The sequence below is a fragment of the Lingula anatina genome, chromosome 1 (genome assembly GCF_051362555.1).
Source record: "Lingula anatina isolate TDL-2025a chromosome 1, LinAna3.0, whole genome shotgun sequence".
NCBI classification, from domain to species: Eukaryota; Metazoa; Brachiopoda; class Lingulata; order Lingulida; family Lingulidae; genus Lingula; species Lingula anatina.
Window position 1 is genome coordinate 55,343,834 of NC_141767.1, and position 27,565 is coordinate 55,371,398.

At 35.5% G+C, this 27,565-nt stretch overlaps 2 protein-coding genes across 10 annotated transcripts; one reads left to right on the top strand and one right to left on the bottom strand.

Moving 5' to 3' along the window:
• Nucleotides 1-254: 254 nt before the first annotated feature.
• LOC106155066 (centrosomal protein of 85 kDa) lies at nucleotides 255-9,574 on the bottom strand. 5 transcript variants are annotated; one of them, XM_087002322.1, is made up of 16 exons: nucleotides 9,361-9,574; nucleotides 8,859-9,048; nucleotides 7,347-7,415; nucleotides 6,956-7,042; nucleotides 5,908-6,713; nucleotides 5,279-5,409; nucleotides 4,884-5,001; nucleotides 4,566-4,660; nucleotides 3,894-3,984; nucleotides 3,401-3,555; nucleotides 3,062-3,185; nucleotides 2,601-2,771; nucleotides 2,251-2,421; nucleotides 1,745-1,964; nucleotides 1,396-1,440; nucleotides 255-953 (listed from the first exon to the last, which is right to left on the bottom strand). In XM_087002322.1, exons 2-16 carry the CDS (start codon nucleotides 8,923-8,925, stop codon nucleotides 775-777), a joined length of 2,529 nt encoding a protein of 842 aa, XP_086858448.1. In that variant the 5' UTR covers nucleotides 8,926-9,048; nucleotides 9,361-9,574; the 3' UTR covers nucleotides 255-774. The 5 variants fall into 5 exon arrangements, with proteins under 5 accessions (XP_086858448.1, XP_086858446.1, XP_086858447.1 ...); XM_087002320.1 differs by having other exon boundaries at nucleotides 8,859-9,057; XM_087002321.1 differs by having other exon boundaries at nucleotides 8,859-9,067.
• Nucleotides 9,575-9,746: 172 nt separating this feature from the next.
• LOC106155067 (uncharacterized) lies at nucleotides 9,747-26,823 on the top strand. 5 transcript variants are annotated; one of them, XM_013529702.3, is made up of 6 exons: nucleotides 9,747-9,836; nucleotides 19,842-22,393; nucleotides 22,624-22,884; nucleotides 23,019-23,200; nucleotides 23,439-23,663; nucleotides 23,862-26,823. In XM_013529702.3, exons 2-6 carry the CDS (start codon nucleotides 19,865-19,867, stop codon nucleotides 24,556-24,558), a joined length of 3,894 nt encoding a protein of 1,297 aa, XP_013385156.2. In that variant the 5' UTR covers nucleotides 9,747-9,836; nucleotides 19,842-19,864; the 3' UTR covers nucleotides 24,559-26,823. The 5 variants fall into 5 exon arrangements, with proteins under 5 accessions (XP_013385156.2, XP_086858443.1, XP_086858441.1 ...); XM_087002317.1 differs by having other exon boundaries at nucleotides 9,781-9,915; XM_087002315.1 differs by having other exon boundaries at nucleotides 9,781-9,873.
• The last annotated feature ends 742 nt before the right edge of the window (nucleotides 26,824-27,565 follow it).

Consider the following 27,565-nt stretch of genomic DNA (forward strand, 5'->3'; position numbering starts at 1 on the left):
TGATATCTCTCTAGCTCTCAATATTCTTTTTCAGTTATCAAAGTTTCAAGCTGCCTTTACAAAAAAAAAAAAATAATAATAAAATAAAATAAAATAAAATAAAATAAAAAAATAATAATAATAATAAATAAATAAATAAATAAATAAATAAAAATAATAATAACACTAAAAGAGAACGGCTAGAAAGGCAATGACAGAGGCAGGTGATATGACCACACTGGTAAAACCGTACGTAACTTCTGTGACAGCTAATATCATATGAATACTTCACTTTATTAGGAACCATCTTCTGTTAACAAAAAAATACTTAAATGTTTATCATGAACAGTTAAAGCTTTCAGCTAGTACAGTCATGTTTAAACTGTCACACTGCAACATAGGTGCTAGGTATAAATGAGATGGAACTTGCGGGGGAAAAAGCCATCAATATATGGGCTATTAAACAAAAATTAATATCATGCAATAATACCTGACATGCAAGTAAATCATGCCAGTGTTATGGGAACAAGCATAATTTAACTGTTTGGAAATGCACCAGTGTATAATAATATTTCTTTTATAGAATACAAATGTAAATTTAGATAAGGCATGTAGGGCTTAATAATATTTTTCATGTCTTATACAAATACAACAATATTTGACATAATAAAGGACTGTCAAATGGAAACCAATAAATACATATATTTTAAAGTAATAAAAGTTCTTTTTTGTAATTAAATCAATACAAATGCTGCAAAAATGCCACAAAAAATAACAGCTAGTAGTCTTTATATTCTACTGGGTAGCGCAATGCAGATTTTCTCCCATTTCCTCGGCATATTTATTGGACATAATTTCTCTCAGTTTGTCTATGTCCTGTCTGAGATCCTTCACTGATGAGATCTTGTGTTTTAATGCAAGCATTGCACCATCAATTCCAGTTTGTTCTTCCTCTGAGTCTGCCACGGATGGAGCTGGAAAAGAAAGACCATATTTGAAACTGAAGAAACTCCACATCTTTACCACCCTGCCCCCATAAAATCACTCTGACCTTGAAAAAACCCACATAAGCACTTGACAAATTGAGGGATAATTTTACTGATGGGATTAGGAGTATTTATACTTCTGAAAATCAAATTTCAATAAAGCCAAAACAAAAGTCCTTGTTCCAATTTCCAAGCAATAAATTAAGGCAGTAAGCATCCATTCTGTAATGCATTGGCATTTAATTATTTCTACGAAATATATGATAATTCCCCCTGAAGTCTAATGGGTCTTTAGCCAAAACCCAATGCTGTAAAGTATCATGCAAGTAAAAGTGAATTTAAACATCCGTTTTCCCACTCCTATGAAAAGTAAATATATAACCTGCCATCTCCACCACCAGACTGATTAAACAGTCTTTACAGTACTCACCCATACACATATGTATTGGAGGCCAGGTGAAACTAATGCTTTTATCTATAATCAACAATATAATAAGGTGTTTTAACACTCCAAACTGTATCTTTAAAATAGAAATGGTCTCCTAAGTCAACAAGTACATTACTTCTGTTGACTAATGTGAAATTCTAATGGATGTTAACATTTCTTTAGATAACACACAGCCCAACTTGTATTCTACATACTGATTTAAGTACCAACTGCTGTAATAACCTTTGTTATGGCAAAATCTCTCAACTTTTTAACAGGGTTTTGTCTTTTGATATTCCTCCAAGTCACCTCAACACTACAGTGTAGTATTGACAGTTGAAAGGATTGTTACCTCTTACTCCTAGCAACACTGACATATTGGGGTCCTGCCCTTCTGCCTGCTCCATACAGATCTGTACAAGAGACTGCAGGTCAGAGAAACACACTTGCATCTCTTTAAGCAGCCTCTGTTCCAATTTTTTAGTCTCTGCTGATGTCAATTTTTCTGCCTCCTTCACCTTGTCTCGCAGTGTCATAGAGTCTTCCATCAAATCTTGATTCTGTTTATTTATCTGAAGAAGAAGGTAAGTTACTGACAACGTTACTGTTAAACTTCTGGCTAATAATTGTTGGAAATAAAAATCTGACACACTACAGAGCAATATATAAATTTCCACAATGTATTCAATTACAATAGATGAACAATGTATTATTATAGGCATTGTGCTACAACTTCAAATTTTCAAAATTAATATTTATCTGAAAACATGGTCATAACTGATGTCAGAGTCAGTAAGAACAGTTCTGTTTTTATTTCTTCAGGGTTTTAACATATTGGAAAAAGCATCCGTAATATACCTCTTTCATGGTTTGCCTGACTTTCCTTAATTCTTTTTCAGTGGTTCCCAATTCTTCCTTCAGGGCTAGGACAGAGGATTCTTCTTGACTAATTCTCTCCTCTAATTGCTTTATTTCAGACTGATGTTTTATCTCCATCTGCTTCTGTTTCTTGTGCTTGTTTTCTAGCAACTGATGTAATGGTGAGATCAACATTTAAGTGTCTATACATGTGTTACAAGTGATGAAAATAAATGTGATAAAACACCATTTGATTACCAGAAAATTAAAATCCTCAAAAGGTTTGCTAAATATGTCATCCTATTTTCTGAAAAAAAAAAAATGTTCCCCTTTGTAGAAAAATTGTTCACCTTTTTGGCTTTGTCCAAGTTGCTTACAAGCAGCTCCTTTTCTTGTTTGGTTTGCTGCAGGTCTTGCTCTACCTTGATGAGTGTACTGCTGTCCTTTAGCTTTGCCACTCTTTCAACTTGTTGAAGCAGATCCACTTCCAATTTGGCGACTTTGGATGTAAGATTTGCTTCCTAAAATATAAAAACTACAGCCATGAAACAATGACTTACAAAAACAATCCATGATAAAGTTTATTACTCAATTGTCAGAAATAACTAATAACAAGCTGATTACATTGACAAATTGTGGAGAGATATAGTTTCTTGCTTGATATATATATATATCAAGCAAGAAAGTACATCTCTCTCTCTCTCTCTCTCTATATATATATATATATATTAACAAACATGGTCAAAATTGAAAAAAAATTAATGGTTTAAGGTAACTTCATTCATTATACACAAAAATTATAAAAATTTACCTGTTTCTCCATAGCCTCTATCATTTCATCTTTGTATTTGACTGTTCTTTTGAGGTCAACAATGGTACCCTCCAGATCCTTGATTTTTTCCTGGTGCATCAGCAGGTCCTCTCTCATGGAACGCATGTGATCAATGTTAAGGTAAAACAAATTCCATTAAAAATATTCCCATAAAATATTATATTGATTCACATACTGTTAGGTACACTGAAAGGTTATTGGATTTCGGAATGAAATCAATACAAATGTGTATTTTGTGAGTTGATATTGCAAAACCTATTACACTTATATGCACTGAGTAAAGAGATGCGAGTATTTATTCACATGAATAAAAAGGATATTTCCTTCTTTTTAGACAAGTATTCATCAGCAGTAGGGAGATCCTCTAAGTAATGCTCTAGACTCTTGACTTTATTCCTGCTTTCACTAAACTTGTCTTCTATTTCATTATATTTCTCCTTCCAGTGGAGAATTGTGTCTTCCTTTTGAGAAAGCTTTAATAGTAAAGAAAAATAACAGTTAAAGTAAGAAGGTAGAAACAGTGAAGATGCAAATAGGAAAAAGCTTCATACATGCAGACAGAAAAACAAAAAGTAAGATCAGGAATGCCTACAAAACAAGATATGAAAAGTGGCATTATAAATATAAATGAAATAGCAAATATTCAGCAAAATTACATATATACACACACACTGGCAACTAATAACTTGAAAAGATTAAAATTTATGATATAAAATTCAAACAGAAGTAGAAACCTTTTATCCTTTAAAGTTAGTTATAAGAAGTAAGAGAATGAACACTGGATTATTCATACCAATTTAACTTCTCTTACCTTAGCTTTGAGGTTTTCTATTTCACTAGACTTAACACCAGCATCATTTTTTGATGTTGTCTTCAACTCCTGTAGATTATATTCAGTCTCTCTGGAACAATTGTAATATTTCAAACACATAAATATTCTTTTACAAATGCATGAAAATATACTGTCATATTCTTAAATAAAATCAGTAATAATGACATGTTCCAAATATAATTTCAAGCTTAAAGGGATAATAACTCTTCGTATGAAATCTATATTTCACAATAAAAACATTGTAAATAACTCATAGAAATATAATATATTCTGTTTTATGACGAAAACAGCAGTTATAGCTATTATTCTGATATCTGAGCTGGTCTTCAAATCATGTGACCTCCACTGATGGTTATACTCTGCTATAATCTCTTAAGAGATCTAACAAAAAACCAAACTTTTTAGAAAAAAACCAGGGACTAAATTTGAATGTAAAAATGGATTCATTAACCATTGGTAAGTATGGGAAAATTGTTGTTTTCTCCAGGAAAATTCATTTTTTGGCCAAAACGAAGAGTTATTATCCCTTTAACCTGGGCTAGGATTGTGGTTACACTCTTAACCAAATTTGTAGAATATACCTATTATCCTCAAAAGAAAAATAACCAAGTACAATTATGTTGCTACTAATGTAATATCCTTTATCCCTACCCTAGCTTTCTCTGTAACTCTTCAATCTGTTGGTCTTTGCTGGAGGTAATTTCTGCTAAGTGTGCTTTTAATGATGCATTATCATACTGCATCTCCTAGAGTACAACAAGGCACATTTAAAAGCTACTCTTTTCTATAGAAAAAGCCTTTCTAAATATGCATATAATGTTCTTTCCTGGTTTCTTCACATGTACTAAGTCATTGTTATCCATCTAATGGCAAAGGTGTATCTCAATTGATTTCATTATTTTCCAACATTACATGCACTGTCAGCTTATATGAAATATATTCTGACAGGTGCATTAAAAAGTGCCTCACCTGAAGTTTGATACTGAGAATATCTCCATCTCTGTCTGCTTGTGTCTGCAGTGCCCTATGTAGTTTGCCTTCATAATCCTTGCTCTGTTGTTCTACTTGCATTATCTTCATCCTCTGCCTGTAAAATCAATCAACTTGTAACAAGTAAGTCATCATTTCTAATAACATAACCCTGTACAATTAAAAGAATGTGAATGTTATCAATGTTAGAAAAGATGTTCATTTTTTTCTCAATTACATACTGTACTAAATGAATTATCAAGTATACTTTAATCTGAGAATACTTCTTAAAAGATATCATCTGTCTAATAAAAACTAGATACTAGTGCAATATTTCACGTTTTTCTCAAAGCTGGGCAGAGCATGTATGAAGCTGAAAAAAGTTTTAAAATAACCTCTCAATGATCATGTCCTTTTCTTTAATTATACTGTCAGCTACTCTTTTAAGAGCATCCCATTTGTGTGTGGAATCATTGGAAGCCATGGACGGAAACTCTGCACCAAGCAATGGACCTGAATCAGTAGTCTAAAAAGAATAGGGATAGCTCTGGTTAAACACTGAAGTACAAGATTTATGAAATACTGAACCTTTGTACGTTTTTAATTAAAGTTACACGGTACAGAATAAATCTTTATGGATTAACCGTTACCAAAATGAAAATTAAAAAGCAGACAACAATTAAAATTTTTCTGGTTGAAGGACTTAAAATATCTATATATAGCAAGGCATACAAAGATAACTGAGTACCATTTCCAAGAAAATGAGAAACAAAGAAGGCCATCTAGCTGATGTTGGATGTTACTTTGAGTACAGTTATACTAAACCTGGAAACAAGTCTGCTCACAAAATATTTCAAAATTTCAATGATAGATTTACATGCTGACATAAGTAACTATGCACGTGTGTGCATTCTTGCATACTAGTGCATGTATACCAATCTGACACATTTCACTAAGTCTCAGGAAGCACATACAAGTACAGCACTAAAACAACTAACATAAGACATGGACATGCATAAATTACCTTTGTCATGCTGAACCTTTGTCTGAGCAGTTGGTGTTGGTGTTGTTGCTGCCACTGTGTAAGATCATTCACAGTTGCACTGGCAATGCTGGATTGACCACTAGTCATACTGGACAGTGTATAACCATGACTAGACTGTGATGGGTAATGTCCACCCTCTCCTCCAGGATCCTCCACAGGAGTAGAATGAAGAGGATGGCCCCCATCATGGCCAGTGCTAGTGGCAGCCTCTGAGTTGTTGTTTGGGTAGAAATCCCCTGCTGGCACCTGGTGAGCATTGTTCTGTATTTGTGGACTATGAGGCATGTGGGAATGTCTGGGAGAATTTGGCAAGGAAGATGATTTTGTGGCCTGCTGGTGTTGGGATATGGCATGATCTGCCACTGTTGGATAGTAACGTCTCGGCTCTCCAAAATCCTGGCCATCAGTGGCACCACGAGGGATTTGTCCTGTACTGTAGCCATGGTGATTTTGAGCACTATGTAAAACTTCCTGATTAAAGGCAGGACCTTGCGGTTTGTTCATATTTGATGTGGGGTATTGGTGCCCATGGCTGAAAGTTTTTGATGATGATAATGTGGCACCAGTATGATTTACATCTTTTTCCACATAATCTGTCTGTGGCAAACTTGATGTGGACCCTAACTGGCGGGTTATATGCAGTGGTCTTTCATTGTATAAATCACAATGTTGAAGAAACTCTGTACTGGAGCTCCTATGCATATTAATTCCATGAGAGGAGTATATTTGGGGGGCAGATGCATTATGTGGAATGGTTTCACTATAGCTCCCATGCCTAGTAGTAACTGACACCAAGTAAATAAATACAAAAATACATTATTAATAGCCAAGAAGTGAAATGTTGTACTGGAGTAAGTCATTTTGGACAAAAGTTTAAGTTATTTAAAAGCATACCTGCATATTTGTTCAAGTCAATTCAACAAAAAACACTTTAATAAGTCAAAGACCACACAGCCATTGTAAAAGAGGATGGGAGTGCTAAATAACAATGTTTACCTACACAGTTAATACACATTTTAATTCCTACCTTGTTGTCCTGTTCTCTTAACTCTGGTCTTTATAACTGACAATTTAGGTGTAGCAAAATCACTATAATTTGGTCGGTTTGATGGACCTAAAGTAAAAATGCCACAAAATTTCAAATGCTCTAAACACATAAATGTAAGGTGTCCATAAAAGTATAAAATTTATATAATGACAATCTAATCATGAAACAAAAAAAGTCTGAATAATGTCTACATCTTATCATTATAAATTTTCAATTTCATTTTTCCTATCGAGTGACCTATTTTTGCTATTAATTTATCAAATAATTAGAGACATTACATGAGCTGTAGTAGTTGCAGACAACATCAAAACATAAGCCTGTTTTTAGGCCAAAAATTAGACATTGTCCAAAAATGTATAAAAAAACTTACCTGGTGGAGTGACATAGTTATCATTACAACCCCTTGTCTCGTTCTGTTGTTCAATCATCTTCTGGTAATCTACAACACCACACATGACATTATGTAAACTTGTAAACAGTACTTACTTAATAACTTGCCATAGTTTAAGGGATGACAACTCTTCATTTTGGCAATAAAAGCAGTGTTTAGGAAAAGCTTTGGACACCAGCCTGACAGAATGTCTGACATAAAATATCTCTATGCCACAACAGCAGCACTAAAGAGTGCCTACACCAGGTACACTGTGAAATAGTGGCCTCATTTTTCAGTATGTCAAATAATACACATGTAATTTTTCTTTTTATCATTTTTGCAAAACATGTTTGCATTTACAATGTAAAAGCTAGTAAAAGGCAAATTAATTGTCAGAATAATTGTACTCTGTGGAAAAATGTTCAAAAATTATTTGTACTATGTGAATAATTGTACTGCATGGAAAAATTCTCTCAAATTTCAAACCTTTGCTGTGAAGAATAATTGTATAGTGTGGAAAGGTGAGCAATTCCAATTTGAATTTTGAAAATAAAATGTCATTGCTTTGAAATGCATTTTTGCTTTTCAAGATATTCAAGATATCCTTTTAACCCTGAACAAAAGCAGTGACCTGCAAGTTGTGAAATTCACATTTCACATACATGTATACTTACATGAAATTTAGCCAGCAACTACTTACAGCAACTATATAACATTACAAAAATGAGCTGGCATATCTATGTATTGATTAACTACAATACTGTGTATTTACACATTGATTATTAGAGGGCTGCTAGATGTTTGGGGAACCTCAAGACTGTTGATGTTGCATCATGTTTAACCTACATTTACTCCAAAGCAATGCAGGGCAGTCGCGTTTAGGAAATGATCTACTTATCTTCAAATTTTAACCAAAACAAAAAAATGAGGAGGGGTAATGATAATACATATTGGGAAAAATTTTAAGCAGTTCTCACTCTTCTACAACTTTTCACACAGCTATTATATTTTAGTTCAAAATGATAAAGTTAGTTCTAGCAGACTCTATGCATTTGCTTTAAAAAGTAGTAAAAACAATGTACTGGTAGATATAAACCCCAGAATTTCACAAGGAGGCTAGAAAATGCTCATTCAGGGCAAGACTTACTACTGGAGCACTTCAGTGTCTAAAAGTGCTGACAACTGGGCGAGGACTTAGTATTTTAAATACGATATAATATGAATGATTATATGGACATTGTGACTGACATGCAGACTTTACAAATCAGACATTTTTAATTCATGGTGGAGGATCGGCTATCCAAAGTTTTTTCTCCAAACACTGAAAAAGTGCCATAAATATAATTTTCCTGTGGTAAATGACAACTCCAATCTTCGCAAGGTGGATCAACATGTCCTTAATTAAACAAGTAAATAAGACACAATACATAATTATATACCCAAGTATATTAATAGTGCCTTTTAAACATGATTTGCAGTTTAATTGATGCCAATACAAATGACAGTTACCTGGAACATTGGTTTGAACAGAATGATATATGGATTTCAGCGGACTCAAAAAAACCTTCTTAAGCATTATGAAATGTGAAGGAAATAAGGGAATGCAATGCTGTGTTCATGATGATTCTATCTGCTCTGCATGGTCATTCTATCTGCTCCAATTTTCACTACCTCTCCTCTCCTTTGTCTTCAAATATTCCTATAGTTTCTTAAAAATACTGTACATAGTATAAATATAAACACAAAATATTGCATCAATGTCAATTCTTGCAGTGGTGGATCTTACATTACAATTTTAATTGTTTTATAACAATAAACATCTAAGAAAAATTTCTTGTAAGCAACAATTATTTTCCTTTTTTTAATGTAAAAAACTTTCATGTGTGTCCTTTACAGACAACTACTACAGATGCACTGAAACCAGATACTTATTACGACTACTGGTAGTGTATTGTAGCATTAGATCACACAACTTGGATCACGTAACTGGCGTACTTAGCATAAAACTTACCACGCAATCTAATAATGTGCTTGGTGATTTGAGTACACTGGCAATCATGAAGATTTAATATGCTCTTAAATAACTTCTTAAATACATGGGTAATGCTGTAGATCTTCGATCGAGGTAAAAACTTCACGAATCGAAAGGAACTAACATTGTTTTATCCAGATTTGCGCTAAGCGCTCTAGATAGTGAAACACATTTGTTCCTCCTTTATAAGAAGAACGGCAACCTTGTCAACGTTTTTTTTTATATAGTTAAGTAGCGACTTTGAGCAATGCTCTCATTTTATGATGTTGACCAAAGAAAGAAGTCTTGCAATTTACTAATTATATTTTCGATGTTTTCTAAGAAACTTCAAGCGTGAAGTGGGGTAATCGCAGGGGTGAAAATTTGCTGTAATCTCATTGGTCGAAAAGGGTGTTTTTATTCAACGTCAGAAAGATTGCATACGTTGAAAGGTGTGGAAAATATGCAAATTGGAGGTAATATTCCATATAAAAAGAATTGCAAATACATACAGTGAGTAAGGAAACATGCTAAAAATGCAGTTAAACAATTAGAGTTGAGTATTATTAGTCTAGAAGCGTGTTTTGTTGAAATGATTTACTTTCGTTTTCTCAGAAGTCTATCAGTCATTCTTTGCTAGTGGTGCACTGCAGGGGAGGGGGGCATAACAAGAATGTAATTTAAATTTATATGGTCAACCAAATTCTCATGACATCGTTGTGTATGTCTCAATAACAAATCAAAGAAGCTGCATGAGCAAAGAGGATGCTGTTTTAAAAGTAAAAAAATAGAAAGAGCAGAAAATATATATCGAAAATGCCGTCAAAATGGCGTCAATTTTTGTGGAATTCCGACCCTACCTCTTTTCAGGAACAGTTTGTTCAGGATTTGAATGTATTATTGAAGCAGGAAATACACCTACAGTACTGCAAGAAGATATAATCAACAGAATGTGCAAAAGATTATTTAAATTAAACACGCTTGGCTGTCACCTTGATTGGATAGTAAACGATTGTCTGCTTCAAATTCCACCGGGCTTACAAAAAAGAAGCCATGTCATTGGACAATGCGACCTCTGCAGTTACGTCACTTCAAAAACTGGATGGAAGAGAGGACCGACTTAAACGTCAAGGTGGGAATTTGTATTTACAGTTTGATTGTGCGTATGCCATGCACGGAATTTACAAACGAGCGACGGGATGATGTAGCCTGTGGCATTTGCGGTAAGCGTGCCAAGTTTTAGGCCACTCCGATGCCCGGCAGTATTTTATTTCGATTATTATGTTTACATTTGTGGAATCTTGTTTCACAAGCTTACTCTATTTTATTGTCTCTATGGAGGTATATGGGGACTTTACGACATTCGGCTTGAAAGCTTTAACCACTTGTTATAGTTTATTTTTGCATTGTATTGGAATAATGTGGCAGTCCAAGGTTGTCCTAGAGGGTTATCAAGATTATGCACCCGGTTTTAATATCATTTAGCAATTTTATGACAATCGTTTACTATCCAATCAAGGTGACAGCCGAGCGTGAAATTAAAATTCATTTGAAGTCACTGAAAAATGATCACAAAATTACTGTAACAAACGTCTAATCTTATCTTTCCATATTAAAACTCTTCAATGCATCCAAAGTAGTCTGTTAGTTAGTTTGTGTCATGAAGTCCATGCTAATATCAGTTTTCTTAAGAATTTCACATTTCTTGCTCAACAGGGTCAATTTTTCTTCACCGTGTCCCTTGTAACGTTCGTTACGCTGAAACTTCAGAGATTAATTATAGCAGATGATTTTAAAATGCCGCGTGAAAATTTTACATCGATAGCGATCTTCTTCCTTACTCACTAACTGATGACGTCTCACACACGAATGGCTTCTTTTGCACACTGAAAAGCCAGCTCAAAGTGGTACGTGTCCCATTCTGATAATATGTAATGCAGTGAAGCTGTCGAGGTCAGATGCAGGGGCACATGTAATTCCCTCGATTTAACAACTACGGGACTGTTTACTGTATATAGGGATCTTCTTTGTATGAAGGTGAGAAATACTGAATTTCGTTTCATTTTTCTTCAGTAGTTTCAACATAAGTCCATATGTGTACTGATTGATTCTTACCATTCGATTAGTAGGGTGACTTCGTCTTAACTTCGTATGTGTCACGTGGTAATGCGGTGACACCATATTCATGTTCTCTTGTTCTCAAAAACTCAATCATCGAAATTGAATGACATTTTTTAGCTTTACCTTAAATTAAGATGCTACACTGTATTCACGGCAATAATGGATTTCTCGCAACACTATCGTTATGTAACATACAGAGACACAATGAAGCACCAAAAATGGGTGAAGAAAATGTGTCCCAGTAATTAGTATTTGCAACTTTGTTTGAATAAGCAATAAGCTATTTGTAATCTTAGCTGAGGTAGTGCTAGCAATTTTTTTCACTTCGCCAAATCACCACATTTTTGTCAATTTGTTATCAAAATGGTTATGTTTTGGCTAAAACATGTCAAATCGAGCCCTTTTTCTTTAGCCAATTTAAGTGAGTTTTAGCATTTGGCTAAATTGGCGAGTGTTAGCACTACCCCAGCTTAGGTTACCCATTGTTCGTTATCAGAGTAAACAGATTCCTTGTATTATTTTTTTCAGAATCCCAAGAGTGGATGCCTTGGTAGAGCACAGAGCAGATATCACCAGTGGTCCACAGATGTCAAAAAGAATGTTATAATACTGAATTTTGTGTTACACTGAACTTCATTTTGTTAAATTTTGTATTAACTGAACTCTATTGTGTTAAAATAATAAAAAATAATAATAATTCTGAAAAAAACTACAATCTGGAACATTCTTTAGATCAACTTTATTCAGTGCGTGTCCCATGTAACATAGTTACAGTAAGCAAAATATGTATTATTCCTCTGTTTTTGTCAATTCCAATTTAAAAGCCTGTGAGAGTGATGTTCCCCTTATGATTGAAGTGTGTTTGGATAATAACAAAAATATTGTTATTATTTACATGATTATAAAAAGTTTTTGTTCCCGTGTCACTAACGTTACCATTTCCCATATATTCACCTTTTTTTTATTAATTATGAAATGTGGATTGAATTCTTCAAAACCAGTTTTAAAGCATTGAGACAACACCCCCTTATGATTTAAACTAAATCTAAAAACATTCCATTTAGACTTTCATTAGTTTGTGCAAAATATATTACCCAGGGTGACGCATCTTGGATTTGGTGGGTATAGCTGTTCAACTCTCCTGTGTGCCCTAAAAACGGCATCTGCTGTTTCCCTGTTTATGAAATGATAAACTGTGATGGTGTAGCTATCGCAATGCAAAATTACAGCTTCCCAGAGAACGTTTGAAATTTTTGGCCAAATTCAACATTTTGTAACCACTAGCAAAGAATGACAGTCATAAAAGCTGGCTAGCACATATATAATATATAACATGATGTTGTAGATATGAAAGAACGTGTACAAAATTGTTAGCGCATGATATTTCATGCTTTCCATTGTCAGGCTGCATGGTACAACTATTTTATAACATTGGTATTCACGTTTAAAAAATAATATTACGCTGATATATGCGCACCCCGTTAAATCCCGTTCACAGTGCCATCTGAGAATTCTGGATTTTTCAAATTCTAATTTCTGGTCAAAATCAAATTTGCTTGCTTGTTCACACACGCGAATCGAAACTGAATCCCATTTTTAAAAAATCAAGGTTTAGCTTCCTGTTTTGAACACTCACACATGTGCAGCACAGGAAAACTAAAAATACAAAACAAAAATATGGCACCATTTACGGCTCTAATTGTACTTAGCTTTTGCCCTCTGTTTTTATTTGTGACAGCAAGTGCAACTCAAAAGACATTCAAGCATTCTTTGAATGTACAGGTATATGACGGCAAAAGAAGTTTATGTTTCCCCATGTTGTACTGAGCGATAACCTCCAAATACGTTTGGTGCAATTGTTAAGTAATAAACTACTGTAGTGTTCATAGATACCCTCACTTTTCTGCGCACATGCGTTAAAAGATCTTAACAGATGTCGGCTAACAAAAATTCCTCATGCATTCAGACTACTGCAATTATTAGAATAGGATTCGCTATTTATACAGATAAATGGCTGTAGTGTGAGCAGGGTATTACTTGACACAATTCAAGAGGTCAGATACTGTTGGTTACATGCCTATATGTCCCCACACCAATCCTCCCCCATATCGGTGCGGGGAGGTACTGGTGCTGGGATCTATTGGTGTGGGGTCGTATTGATGTACATAATACAAAAAATTACTAAGGGGTATTATCTGTGCGGGGGAGTAAGGGTGCGGGGGAGTAAAGGTGCAGGGGAGTATCGACATGACCCCATACTGTCATGGCCATGGTGTTCCACAAAGCACTTGATCTGTTTGGGGGGTCTCACCAGGTTACTGGTATACGTCGATGTAGCCAATCTTAGTCTGTAGTCGATCTTGGCGTTATAGAATAAGAGCACATGGTATTTATATACTACATGTATTTGAAAAATTGAGGACTGTTTTTTATTTACTCTGTCAAACTTGAGTTTACCCTAAATCTATGTAGTGAATCCACAGGATCTGTTATTCAACTATCTGAAATATTTGCCTAATACAATTTGATTGGAATAATGGTATTGTATTGGAGTATGGCCTTGATCAGGATGCGCTATTTTGAGTGCTTATGCAATAAACCTCTTGCACTTTTTTGTAAATTTATGCGCTATTAGTGCAAAAACTTGGTCCAACCTAATCCCTGTCTCGTTACACATAAATTTTGGACTCTGTCGGTGCATTGGTCTACTGTACAGTAGATGTGGCCTTCATCGCATTACACCCTTGCCCAAAATTTGCAAAATGTAATGCTTAATATCTCCCAAACTGATGGAATTATGGGAAAAGTTAGCACAGATGTCTGACAGAAAGTCATATATGGAGATTTCAAATATGCCCTTGCATTTGAACTTTGATCTTTATTTCAAGGTCAAACAGCCCAAAATTTTCTAAAAATGGGATATTTTTCAAAAAAAAAAAAAGTTATTTGAGCCGATTTTCAGAAACTATACACAGAGTTAAAGGGATATTAACTCTTCGTTTTGGCCAAAAAATGAATTTTCCTGGAGTAAACAACAATTTTCCCATAGTTACCATTGGTTAATGAATCCATTTTTACATTTAAAGTTAGTCCCTGGTTTTTTTCTAAAAAGTTTGTTTTTTTGTTAAAATCTCTTAAGAGATTATAACAGAGTATAGCCATCAATGGAGGTCACGTGGTCTGAAGACAAGCTTAGATATCAGAATAATAGCTATAACTGCTGTTTTTGTTGTAAAACAGAATACATAATATTTCTATGAGTTATTCACAATGTTTTTCTTGTGAAATATAGACCTCATTCAAAGAGTTATTATCCCTTTAACCTAAAATATTATGGGCAGGTGCCACACTTAGCCTCATCTTTCATCTTCATCAGTTTGGGGTCAATCTGTGCATTATCACAGGAGAAGCAGTCATTAGGTGCCGAAACTAAAAACTCTCTCTTATTCTGGAATCGTAAATGCTAGACCTCTTGTTTGTTGCACTGCTGGTGTCCCTTTTTTTTTCCATGCAGTTTATGAGTTTTGCCATATTATAAAGAACAGCGGTGCAATATTCAGTGGTGAAAATAAAATGTGAAATAACTCCAAAACTGGCAGAGATACGCCCATGGTTACTATTGAACTTGAATAGGAAGTCATATACTGGCAGTCTAACTGTGACCGGGAAACTGGCCTTTGACCTACTTTTTACCATAAACTGAATTTTCTGTCCCTTATATCTCCAAAACTGGCAGAGACATGCCCATTGTTACTATTGGACTTGAATAGGAAGTTATATACTGGCAATCTATCTGTGACCTTGAAATAGACCTTTGAGATACTTTTCACCATGAACTGAACTTTGGAAAATTTCCATCCCTTGTATCTCCAACACTGGCAGATATTTTTTTTAGCATATATGCAACATTGATAACACATTTCAAGGAAAACTCATATTGCTATATACAGTACAGTTGAACTCAGAAAGAATGCTCTAGATTGTTATCTTATTTGTTATCTCTTGTTACCACAAGTAACTATCTAGCTATAGGGTATTAGACCCCATTCCCAGAGATTAGATCGATCCAACTAGATCGACCTAACTCCCTAGGGGTTCACGCTAAAAAGCTGTCAGCCGAGCGGGCACGAAAGTTAATTATCCCCTTACAGCTTGTAGTAGGCGGGACGGACATTTAAGCTGGATTATCTGACAGTAATCTAGTGAGACTCGATCCCCACAGGGATAGATTGATCTAAAATCTATGGGAATGCGCCCTTAGATCGCATTCACAAAGAGTTGAGCCAGGCTTTACAAATCCTGGGGACTAAATATGGCGGACGTACATGAAAGAAAAACTGCCTAATCTTTTAATAGTCTCTCCGCCTCTCACACTCCTCCCCATGTGTCGTCCCAATGGAGCTGAGATTTAATGACTGTCCCCCCACAGGGACGACGTGTGGGGAGGCGTGTGAGAGGAGGAGAGACAAATAAAAGATTTCTTTCATGTACGTCCGCCATATTTAGTCCCCAGGATTTGTAAAGCCTGGCTCAACTCGTTGTGAATGCGATCTTAGAGCTGACACCTGTGAAGTCACAGTCTGCTCAGACAGGGGAATACACCCTATGCTGCAATGAATCACCAAACTATTATCTGTTGATAACCAGTGCATGTACATGTATCTGTTGATAACCAGTACCAGTGCATGTACATGTAAGTAGTTTTTCTACCTATTCTGCAGCAGGGTATAATAACATGTAGGTCAGGTTTTTCTTTCCTTAGTTTATCCTCATACATGTTAAACTGTGGCTGTGGATAGTTATAATATTAAATATTATAAATTATAAGGTTTTGAAGGGGAGAGTTTTTAACCATTCAGTTCAGTTTATTTCTGTACTACTACAAAAATTATCATGACCTTATATAATATAAAATAATAACTATTGGTGCATTATCATTTTGTAATTGGTATTTGCATTGCCAGTTTGTGACTTAACAAATATATCCTTACATAATGAACACACGTACTAGTTAAAAGAATTAATGAAATGTTCAAGCTAAGCAGTGAGATATAACTTCTTGGTGTATGTTTATAAATTTATCATAAGCACAAATCATGGCGCATACGGTTACAATTACAGCAATAACTAGAAAAATGAATAAATAAATAACACAGCTTAGTTATACAGATATAAATATTGTGTCACTTTTTTATTCCCGTGGACTGCAGAGTCACTGTTCACTACAGTGGGACCACACACTAATATCTTTAAACAAGGAATATAATAGTAATTACCAAGTAGAGCACTTACCTCATTTTTTAAAAATAATTTTATAATAAAACTGGAAAGGGAGGCCAAATTATCCTTGTTGGCTATGTAAAACACTTTGCAAAATTTACTTTCTGGTGACCTTGCATCAGCCTTTAGGATTGGCATTTTACCTAGGAAGATCTCTTGGTCTGTTCTATATATTGGGCATAATAGCCCCATTAGCAATTACATGTACAATTGCCCTTTGGGTACATGTGACAGATTCTGTCAAACCTCAATCAATTTCCTTATGAGACATTGCTTATTTTTACTTTTAATTAAAATTATATGACTAGTAATTATTTGTCAGAAGAAAATTTTATATTAATTATTTTAAGTGAGAAAAGGGGAAATGCGTAATGGACCATAGAATTGGAAAATGATTTGTTAATAATAATTTTAAATCTTCATATTATTAATTCTATCAGTGGATCTTATGGTCTTTCTCTTGAGGCATTCATGGTAAAATTCACACATTTGGAATTTAGAATGTGTACGCTAATATTTCATACCTTATAAGTACAAATTTTACTGTTTTGCCTCAAGCCTGGTAATCTTTTAGAGATATATGTGTGAATTTTTCATTTTTCACATGTTGGAATTTTCAGTTTGTCACTTGGGACTCCCATGGAACTGAAGCCCTTTGCCAGTTGAATGTCCACATTAATTATATTTTATAAATAAAAATTGTTGAAGATTATGCTGTTGAGCAGAATCAGGCCTTCCCAACTACCAGACTCGGCACCTAAGGATCCTGAATTAACCGGTATATAGGACCACGCTACCCATTTTCAAGGTGTGTGTCAGATCGCATTTCGGAGTATCATACCCCAGAACAAAATTTGTAGCACGACTGCGGGCTCATCCACGCTTTGCTGAACAACCTTAAACTGTACTCTTACTTTAGAGTACTCTATTTTATTGTCTCTATGGGGATATATGGGGACTTTATGACATTCGGTTTGAATGTTTTAACCACTTTTGATAGGGCTTTTTTTGCATTGTATTAGATTAATGTGGCAGTCTAAGGTTCATCTAAGTGGCTTTCAAATTTATGCACCCGGTTTTAAAATCATATAGCGATTTTACGACAATCGTTTACTATCCAATCAAGGTGACAGCCGAGCATGCCAGGGCTCATCCTGTCGGTGTTCTGGCTGATACTCCGAAATGCGATCTGACACACACCTTGAAAACGGGTAGTGTGGTCCGATATACCGGTTAATTCAGGATCCTTAGGTGCCGAGTCTGGTAGTTGGGTAGGCCTGAGAATGTTACACTGCATCAAAATGAACAAAAGCCATATTTTGTGCACTAGCCATTATTATTTTGTGCTTCATGTGTATACATTTACACAGCTTTGTTGCCTTGTTCTATTATTTTTGTGAGGTAAGGGAACTTAAAAGATTTTATTCACTTTCAACTTCGGCCACATAAGCTAGCTGCATGGCACTCAGGATAACTTTAAATCAAACTTCAGTGCAAAATACTACCTGTACCTTCACCTCAAATTGAAAACAGGCAATATGTTTTTCAGATTGTATTTACCAAGTAGTCATTCAAATAAAAATGCTTTTCCTTGTGTGTTTACATATTTGAATTACTGGTACACATGTCTAACAAAACGGCTGACAAAAGGCTGGGATTGGGTCGGATTCCACTTGATTACAGCTGCATAGATTATAATACTCTGCTAAAGAAATCAACTTGAAAGCAAAGGCCATAACATACAAAAAAATATTGGTCGACTATTCCCCTTGCCAGACAAAGGATGAATTGTTATGTACTGTTGTTTATGAAGTTACCTTGTGTGCTTCTCTCACACAAAGATGCCATCTTGTGAGTATCAGTGTTAACAGACTACCCCGGTAGATATCAAAATGCGGGTTTTAGCAGCAATATTGTGGAATCCTTACCAAAACATTTATATGTACATGTATTATGTCTTTCAACCCGATAGATATCTCAGGGCAATTTAAGGCCCCAGCAAAACTATGGGGTCCAAGGGTATGCTCCCCTGGAAATTTTTTAAATCAAGGTGCAATTTGGTGCATATTAGGCTATTTGGAACATATTTTTCTCCATTTTACGTAGCACATAATTGTTTTGTTTCAGATGTCTTGAGGAGTAAATTAAGTAATAGCATGATAAAAATCCATTTGTTAAGAATATGGCATACTAAGCACCTAGAAACATGCTAGGAAGAAGATTCAACTCCCCCCCCCCCTCCTCCTCCTCAATTGCAAATGAGAGGGGAAAATTTTGAAGCCAAGCAGTGAATTTTGGTGGCATTTAAACCAAAACAACTGTGATATCATCATAGATCAGACAACCTTTTTTGAGTGAATAAATAGAAAAGCAAATAATTTACATTGTATGCTTGACTTACTAAAGAGGAGATCAAAATGTACTCCCAGGCAGACTACCACATTCATTGAAGTGTTAAAAAACTAGGTCTACTAAGCACTCTAACATGCTTGTGAAAGATTGCTGTCCACACTGTCTGGACACTGACAAGTGCTTACAGGAACTCTGCCCCTCAAACAAGTATTTGTATAGTACTTTTAGAAGTTTGAAAAAGTAAACATATTTTATGGAAGCGTGTAAGGGTCACAGCACCAACACCAAAACTCACAACACCAACACCAAAAACAAACTTCACAACACCAACACCAAAAACAAAACTCACAACACCAACACCAAAAACAAACTTCACAACACCAACACCACAAACAAAACTCACAACACCAAACAAAGAGCGCTTTAAACAAACCTGAGTATCATGTATACCGTATCATGTCTGCATTAGATAACCACTCTACTTGACCCACTTCAGTGGCCATATGGCAATAAAAAAAAGTACCAGTAAAGGCAACAGAGAGAGAGTGAGAGTGAGTCCACAGTTCTGGTGGTCAAAATAGGATTTATTACATTTCTATGAGTTGTTTGAAATGTATTTATTGTGAAATATCTCTTATTTATCTCCCTTTAATCTGCATCCTTGATGTTAAGGTATGAAATTTGTTCATGATTTTGATTCTTGATCATATATTCTTTTTTTCTTTCAGTTCATGTGAAATAAGCAATCATTATGGATGGTGATGAAAGTAGAAAAAATTCGAATCAACGAGGAAGGGCCAGAGGAAGAGGCAGGGCTGGCAGACAGCATTGGAGAGGAAGAGGGAGAGGGGGTAGAGGAAGAGGAGGGAAAAGTAAGATTGGGGAAAAGGATTGTGTAGAAGATTGTGGATCTGAATTAATGATATCATCAGACGATGAAGAACCAAGTACTGAGCAACCAGTCTCTCCATGCTCTTGCAATAAAGAAATCAGTGGAGGTCCTGAATGGCAGAACAAGGGACCACCACAACACCAGAGAAGATACACAGACCAAGGGCAGGATGTAAATGAAAAGTATTTGAGACACTGGCCAGACTGGCATGGTGTCCAAGACCAGTTTCAGCATACAGATTTTCCTTTCTATGACCAAGCTTCTGATGATTTTCATTTCCATCATGGCAGAGGAAGACCACCAAGAAGAATGAATGCACCCAGAAGGGGTTTACTAGGGATGTATCACTCGCAAGTTGACATTTCTAATAATTTGGCAGATTTAAGTCTTTTGAATGCAGATGCTTTTCTTGCACGCACAGGTAGAGGAAGAGGTCAGATACCACAAAGAGGACGTCCACCATATAGAGGAGGCTTACCAAGAAATGAAGCTAGGATGTATGGAAAGGGACAGTTCTTTTCAGAGGAACAGCTATGTAGTGCTGCGGCTGCCCCTAACCAACACAGAGGAAGAGGACAAGGAAGAGGAGAGTCTAGAAAAAGGAGGGGCACACCAAGAAATAAGAATGATAGTGAAATGTTTGAAAAAGAGGGATTTTGTGGTCAAGATCAGCTCTATGGTTTGGTTCACTCTGCTTCTCGTGAAGAGATGGAACATATTGAGGACCACCCTAACACTTTGGAAAATGAAACATCTTCCAAAGCCAGATCACAGCAATCATTGCAAAAGGGTGAGAAAATGGATATACAGCCAAAAGAACCAGCATCAGCAGACAGCAGAGCACAACCAATCCTACCACAGCATGGGTCAAAAGCTGGTAAGAAAGCCCAAAAAAGCAAGCCAAACAAGAATGCTGATCAGCAGGACATATTGGAAGAAGAACAACCTCCTAAAGCCAAACCCCAGAAGCAAGGAAAGAAAGCTGGAAAAGATAAATGCACAGAGAAGCAGCAAGAACAGCAGGATATATTGGAAGAAGAACACCCTCCTGAAGCCAAACCCCAGAAGCAAGGAAAGAAAGGCAGAAAAGATAAAAAGCCGAAAGTATCAACATCATCTTCCAATGAAACATTCACAACTTTTGCAAACTTTCAAAAACTTGACTCTGGAAATGATGAATGCACGGGGAAGCAGCAAGACACAGTTAGTGTAAATGAGGTGAAAGAAGAAGAGAGTCGTGGAAAATTGAAGAAGAAGCAAAGGGAAGTAGAGCAAGGCAGAAAGACCAATAATGTGGCTCAAAAGGACAACATCACCAAAAACGCAGGTGGCACAGTGGTTACAAAACAACCAGATGAAGTAGAGGTATTCAATACCCTTCTTAAGCATTTTGATGGTGTGACAAGTGTCTTCAGTATATATGAAACAGGCTTATTTTCTGAAGAATGGACCCCAAGTGGAATACTGTTTTGGTTCAAGAGTCGCCCCAAGAAGTTCATTACTTTTACTGATCTTGATGAAGCAGCCAGTACAGTATCTGTATATTATCCAGGGCCAAAGTTGTGTATTGGCTATCTGATCCCTAAAGGAAAATGTACTGAAAACCCATGCAAATATTTTCATCTGTGCAGAAACTTTTCTATGGGTTGCTGCCATTTTGGAGAAAACTGTAGATACTCTCATGATGTAAAATCTCCACACAACCAAAGAATTGTCTTGCAAAATGGCCTTGATGATTTCAGTGATCATGAGATCCTAAGATTAATAGAGCTGTCAACTCCAAGAGTGTGCCGTGATTACAATCAAGGTGGTTGTAAGTATGGAGATGCATGTCGCAGACTTCATATTTGTTCTAGATTAGTTAGAAACAGCTGCTTGAAGTCTCCTGAGGCTTGCTTCAATCATGACAAGAATTCCCCACAGTGCAAGAACATTCTTGGGGCTTATCATCTACAGAAAAATCCGAATGTCTTTAAGTTCCTTTACACAGAGCCAGAAGAAGGAAAGACAAAAGTTCAGAAGCAACCAGAACACAAACGCTCCTACAGCGGTGACATTGAACCTGTGATGGAAGAAGTTGCTCCAGGTAGCGTTGAGGAACTTCGCAGTTCACATCATGTTGTTGAAAACCCTCCAGCAAAAGAAGAGGTCAAACAGCCATTAATGGAAGATGATAGTAGTTGCTACAGTGACCCAGATATTACAGAAATCTGTGAGGCCTATTTGAGGGGTGAGTGTTACAGCACTGAAAGTTGTAAGCGCCACCACTATCAACTGCCCTATCTATGGCAGGTTTTACTGGATGGGAATTGGATTTCTTTGGACAAAGATGGCACCAACCAGATGATAGAACAGGCTTTCAGCAGACCAGAGTGCAAAGACATACAGGTAAATTAGTTGTCTATGGTGGCCTATAATTTGTTGTAAAAAATTATATTTTTTATGATATCATTTATATTTGAAATGTATTTTTCAGAGTTTCTATCATTACTGTAGTTAAGTTATTTTTGTCTTCATTTTACTTGTGATGCATTATAAGTGACTAAATTTAAAGCATATGTAGTAAACCTGCCACAGTAGTGATTGTCAATAATATTTTTTTCAATATTTGCCCGCAGATTACTTCAGGGTGTAAAGTTCACTCTGGTGGAAACACTGTTGTTATTCGCATCATTGACTTCAATACCATGAAAGCAACTCTGGGTCTGACAGTACGGCGCCTTTCAACCCCCTCCTATGTTCAAGTCAAAGAAGCTGAAAAAGAAGAGGCTACTGTCGGTAATATGACAACTCAGTGGAGGTGGTATTGGCAAGATAATGGTTACAAAACAGACAGAAGAGGAAATCTTGTGGAAAATTGGATGATGTATGAACAAGTGGTATGTACTGAGTAATAAGTGTTTAATTAAGTTCAATAAATGATACTTTTCACTTCTACAATAATAAATGACATTACAACCACAAAAGATAATTGTCATTATAAACCATCAAGATGATTTTACTTCTTTTTTAGGATGGAGGTGCACCATATCAGTCAGTCATTGAATTGAAATTCCTTCATGGTCAGAAAAAGTATATATTCCAACATGGACAGTTTATATACTCTCTGAACATGTCCAAAATGTACCAAAAAAACTGGGAAACTGGAAAGATGAGGGCTGTTGTTCGCAGACCTTTGTTTTTTGGCAGCAAATGGTTGGTTAACTCCAGATGGATTAAGAATACAACTGTTTAACTGGCATATTGAAAAGACGACTACTAATTTTAAGCTATTTTTTGTGATGACAAAAATCCTAGATTACCACATTTTGTCTTGATTGCATACTTAACTTAGGGGCTTTTATTGACACCTAATCAATTTTTGAGAATCTTCATTTTAACAGTATTAAAGGATATTGCTGTTTTACATGATTTTTCGTTTATGTTTTGGCAGTTTGGCCAGTCCATCTCGACATCTTCCAACCATCCTGGATGAAGCCCCTTCACACTGGTTCCCCATTGATACAGCCTCAGATTATGAAATGATTCCACTTGAAGAATCATCAGTCAAATATAAAGAAACTGAGAAAATGTTTATGGGCAGCATTGGCAATCAACATTATGAAGTCAAAAAGGTGTACCAAGTTCAGAATCCTTATCAGTGGCACAAATACTGCAGGTACAGTAAAGAATTAAAAAGTGACTTTTCACCTGACATACCTTACCGTATTTTAGAATTTACAGTACAAGTAAAACAGTGCATTGTAAAACTTAGCTGCATTCACAGGATTATAATTTTTTTTTAAATTTTGATACCCAAACTGTTTGATTTTTTTATTATACTAATATATATATATCCTTTTATAACACATTACAGCAAAAAGAAGTTTCTGTTGAGCAAACTGGGAGACAACTTGAATGAAAAGCAGCTTTTCCATGGATCGGATTCCTTTGAAGTTATCAAAGCCATCTGCAAGCAGAACTTTGATGCACGCGTCAGTGGAAAAAATGCAGTGATGTATGGAGAGGGGTGCTACTTTGCAAAAACAGCCAAGTATAGTAACAACTATACCGATAGAAATTCACACAGGCAGTACATGTTTTTGGCCAGAGTATTGGTGGGCATGTACGTACAGGGACAGAAAGGATGGAAAAGACCTCCAAGTGTAAACCCTGCCAAACTTGAAAGCGATTTGTACAACTCCTGTGTGGATAATACCATGTCTCCTTCCATCTTTGTTATCTTTGACCACGACCAGAGCTACCCAGAGTATCTCATAGAGTATACATGCACACAGCCTGACAGTGAATTTTCCCCTCTCCAGTTGTCAAATCCCTACAGTTCAGCCAACTTCTCTTCAACCAGCCCAGTACATGTACCACCACCTGCACCAGCCAGACCCAATTTGCCCAGTGATGTTTATGCTACACACTCCAGCAATGTTTATGCTGCAGGTTCAAGCACACCATGGCAAACTACACAGTCCTCACAGGAACGTTTTGGCCAAAGCCCCAGGCAAAACAGACCCAATTTGCATAAAACCAATACGGATAAAAACTGCTGCATCCAGTGATTGTTGCTTCAGTGATCACTATTTTCTGTACGTGATGGCTGACTGTGAAAGTTTACTGATATAGAAATGTTTTGTCTTAAATAATCAGTGAATCTAAGGTAAAAGATTATTTAGAAAAAAAGGGAGTTTTTTTTCCAACTTTGTAACATTGTTTTAAGCTTCATCACAAGAAATTGTCAAGAAAATCAAGGAAATTGTCAGACCTTCATCAAGGAAATTGTTAGACCTCGTGCCAGTGCAGAAATTTAATCTATTGCAAGTCTTGAAAAATGATTTGTAACAACTCTAATGAGCGACAATGTCGCTTGCTGTTAGCTGGCATCTCGTATACAATTTACTACAAATGGACTGAGATGGTGGTCAGTGGATGAGCCAGTCACTTTGCACATTCCATCTGATACTTGGGGTGGATAAATACAGTATCAGCAGTGGTATGTAGGGAATTGATTGGTTATATTATATATAAAAACTTAGCCACATACAACTTAAGTATCAAACTTAATTGGCTACTCAATATGCTATTGAACTTAGTTCACAGACTGACAAGTTATGAGGGAACATCTGAGTTGGCCAATGTCTTGCCAATTAGCCTAAAGTCAAGAGACTTGGGATCAAGACAATCTAGTTCTTTATCAATAAGTGATTAAGGTCTACCCTCTACCAGGGCCACAGATTGATTTTTCACTACATATTCATAGATAATGTCTCTAGATAATTATAGTACTTCTCTGTACTATGAAAGAAGTGAAAAATTCCACATAATAACTGCAGCCCTGGTAGAGGGTAGTTGAGGTCCATTTTGATAAGTTTCTAAAATGAAGAATTGCTGTTGAGTATTGGTAATGAATTTAAGTATTAAGGCCTTTTCTCAAAAATTCAGAACTACCTTTGCAAAAAAGTTGTACCAATGTTTTGAGAGACTGACAACTTCTGAACTTTTCAAAACATACAGGTACAGTTTTTTTTCTCTTGAGGGAATTAGGGCCTGATTTAAAGTTGTATCCTTGTTAGGAACCCAGTTTACTGTTGTTTTCATTTTAAGGGTTTCATTTTGGTTTGGTCCATCTGGGAACTTTGGTGCTTCTACCTGGCTAATAACACTGAGCTAATGTAGAACCTACAATGTTCTGGCTTGGCTGCAATAAAACTATTTGAACTCCCAGAATGGACATGCAGAATTAATTGTTAATTGTGTATAAACTAAAAAAAAATTAATGTGTTATTGCTTTATTGTATGTTCCATTAATTAATAAATTGTTAATTTGTTAATGGTATGTCTCTCTGTTACCAGCATTATGCAAAAGGTTGTGAACAGAATTTGATGAATTTTACAGGAACTATTGGGAGGAAATCAAGCAACAAACGGCTACATATTCTGTGATTTATTAATATATAAATTTATTAATTAATGATTAATAGTAATGAGCTTCCTTGGAGGCCTAAGTGCATTTCTATTTCTTTAATAAAAGGCAAATCATCTGCTCACATCTTTTTGCAGTCATGGTCAAACTAATCTTTCTTATTTTTTGGTTCATTTTTTGGTCTGCATTTTGATTTCCTAGTGTTTAGAGCATTGTGCTTCAGTTAAATATTTAAAAATTCATGCACTGCATTATTTTAGAATCATCATACAGATTTGGATTTGGAGCAGGTTATTTTTTGCTGTACTTCTGTTTTTGGATTTGGTAAGCTACTGGGGTAATTTAAGTCTCTAAAATTTGTATTTACATGACTTTTTTTAGTTTAGAACTGACATGTTGTTGGTTAGTGCTAGAAAATTGTTGGGGATCCCAGGAAAAAACTGGTTGTATTTTTCTGTTAAAATCATATATACAGTCCCTTTGGAATTAATGTTACAGACTGTTGCCTCTGTAGTCATAGTGTAATAACAGAGACCACCTTTCGGTTGCCCTTCTTCATTCTGTTTTTTTTTTTTTTTTTCTCTCTGCGTGTACAATATTGGTATCAACAACTACATTGTCTTAAGTGTGAGACACAAACACAGGAATTTTGTAGTTGGGATTTTGTATTGATGTAAGGGATTTTCTCTATTTTATGATAGTATAATTTGACATATTCTGATTTCCTTACTACTCTAATTAACATAAAAGGAGGAGAGGGTTACTTTAAGTCAGAATTTTTGGGTGGCATTATCCTAAAATTTTTGCAATTAGAAATTTGGATGAAAGTAGTTTTGGTCATGATTCGTGTTCTTATCATCATTTGAATTGTACTTGTATATTAATAAATGGGTGTGGTATAGTATGTATATGTGTAGTATGTAAAGTAGCCTCATAATGAGCATGTGGGTTGACCTACTCGATGTCACAGAACTCATAACAACTGGCCATTTGATTATGATCAACACACCATAGGCAAAAAATATGATTCATGTTGTCTGACACATGAGCATTATAATTATCATATTCAAGACAACAGATGGCACGACTTAGGTAACTTGTCACCAACACTTTGCTTACATTAAATCAAATGGGTGAATATACATTACTTTCGTCAAAAAAGGTACATTTATTTTGCTGTGACCCTTTGTGGTCATTAATATAAATAAATATTCATGGTGTCTTATCAATTTTATTTTTCTCTGCTGGGTGTGCTGTTGCAAATTTGTATATTTTCTTGAAATTGTTTTTTCATCACTTGGAAAGACAAAGGAAAAGTAGACTTTTGCAATTCCTTGCTGTAACATATTCATAGCAACAACAGGATTTTTTTTCTCAAATAATCTCTTTACACTGGGCTTAATGGATAATAACTCTTCAAATGAGATTTAAAATTCCACAGTTAATACATAGTAAACAACACAGATATAAATTCCATTTTACCATCAAAATGTCACAATCTGTCCTTTCCTGCAGACTTTGTGGACCTTCATTGATGGCTATCCTCCATAATAACCTCTTAAAAGATTATTAGAAAAACCTCACTTAAAAATAAATTTTACTTTGAATGATGGAACAGATTCATTAACTTTTGAAAAGTAAAATTT

Coding starts and splice junctions, on each gene's coding strand:
- LOC106155067 (XM_013529702.3), top strand. CDS start 19,865: ATGGATGGTGATGAAAGTAGAAAAAATTCGAATCAACGAGGAAGGGCC. Junction 22,394..22,623: donor CAGAGTGCAAAGACATACAG/GTAAATTAGTTG, acceptor ATTTGCCCGCAG/ATTACTTCAGGGTGTAAAGT. Junction 22,885..23,018: donor GGATGATGTATGAACAAGTG/GTATGTACTGAG, acceptor CTTCTTTTTTAG/GATGGAGGTGCACCATATCA.
- LOC106155066 (XM_087002322.1), bottom strand. CDS start 8,925: ATGCTTAAGAAGGTTTTTTTGAGTCCGCTGAAATCCATATATCATTCT. Junction 7,043..7,346: donor TAACTATGTCACTCCACCAG/GTAAGTTTTTTT, acceptor TTTTTACTTTAG/GTCCATCAAACCGACCAAAT. Junction 3,985..4,565: donor GAGTTACAGAGAAAGCTAGG/GTAGGGATAAAG, acceptor CAATTGTTCCAG/AGAGACTGAATATAATCTAC.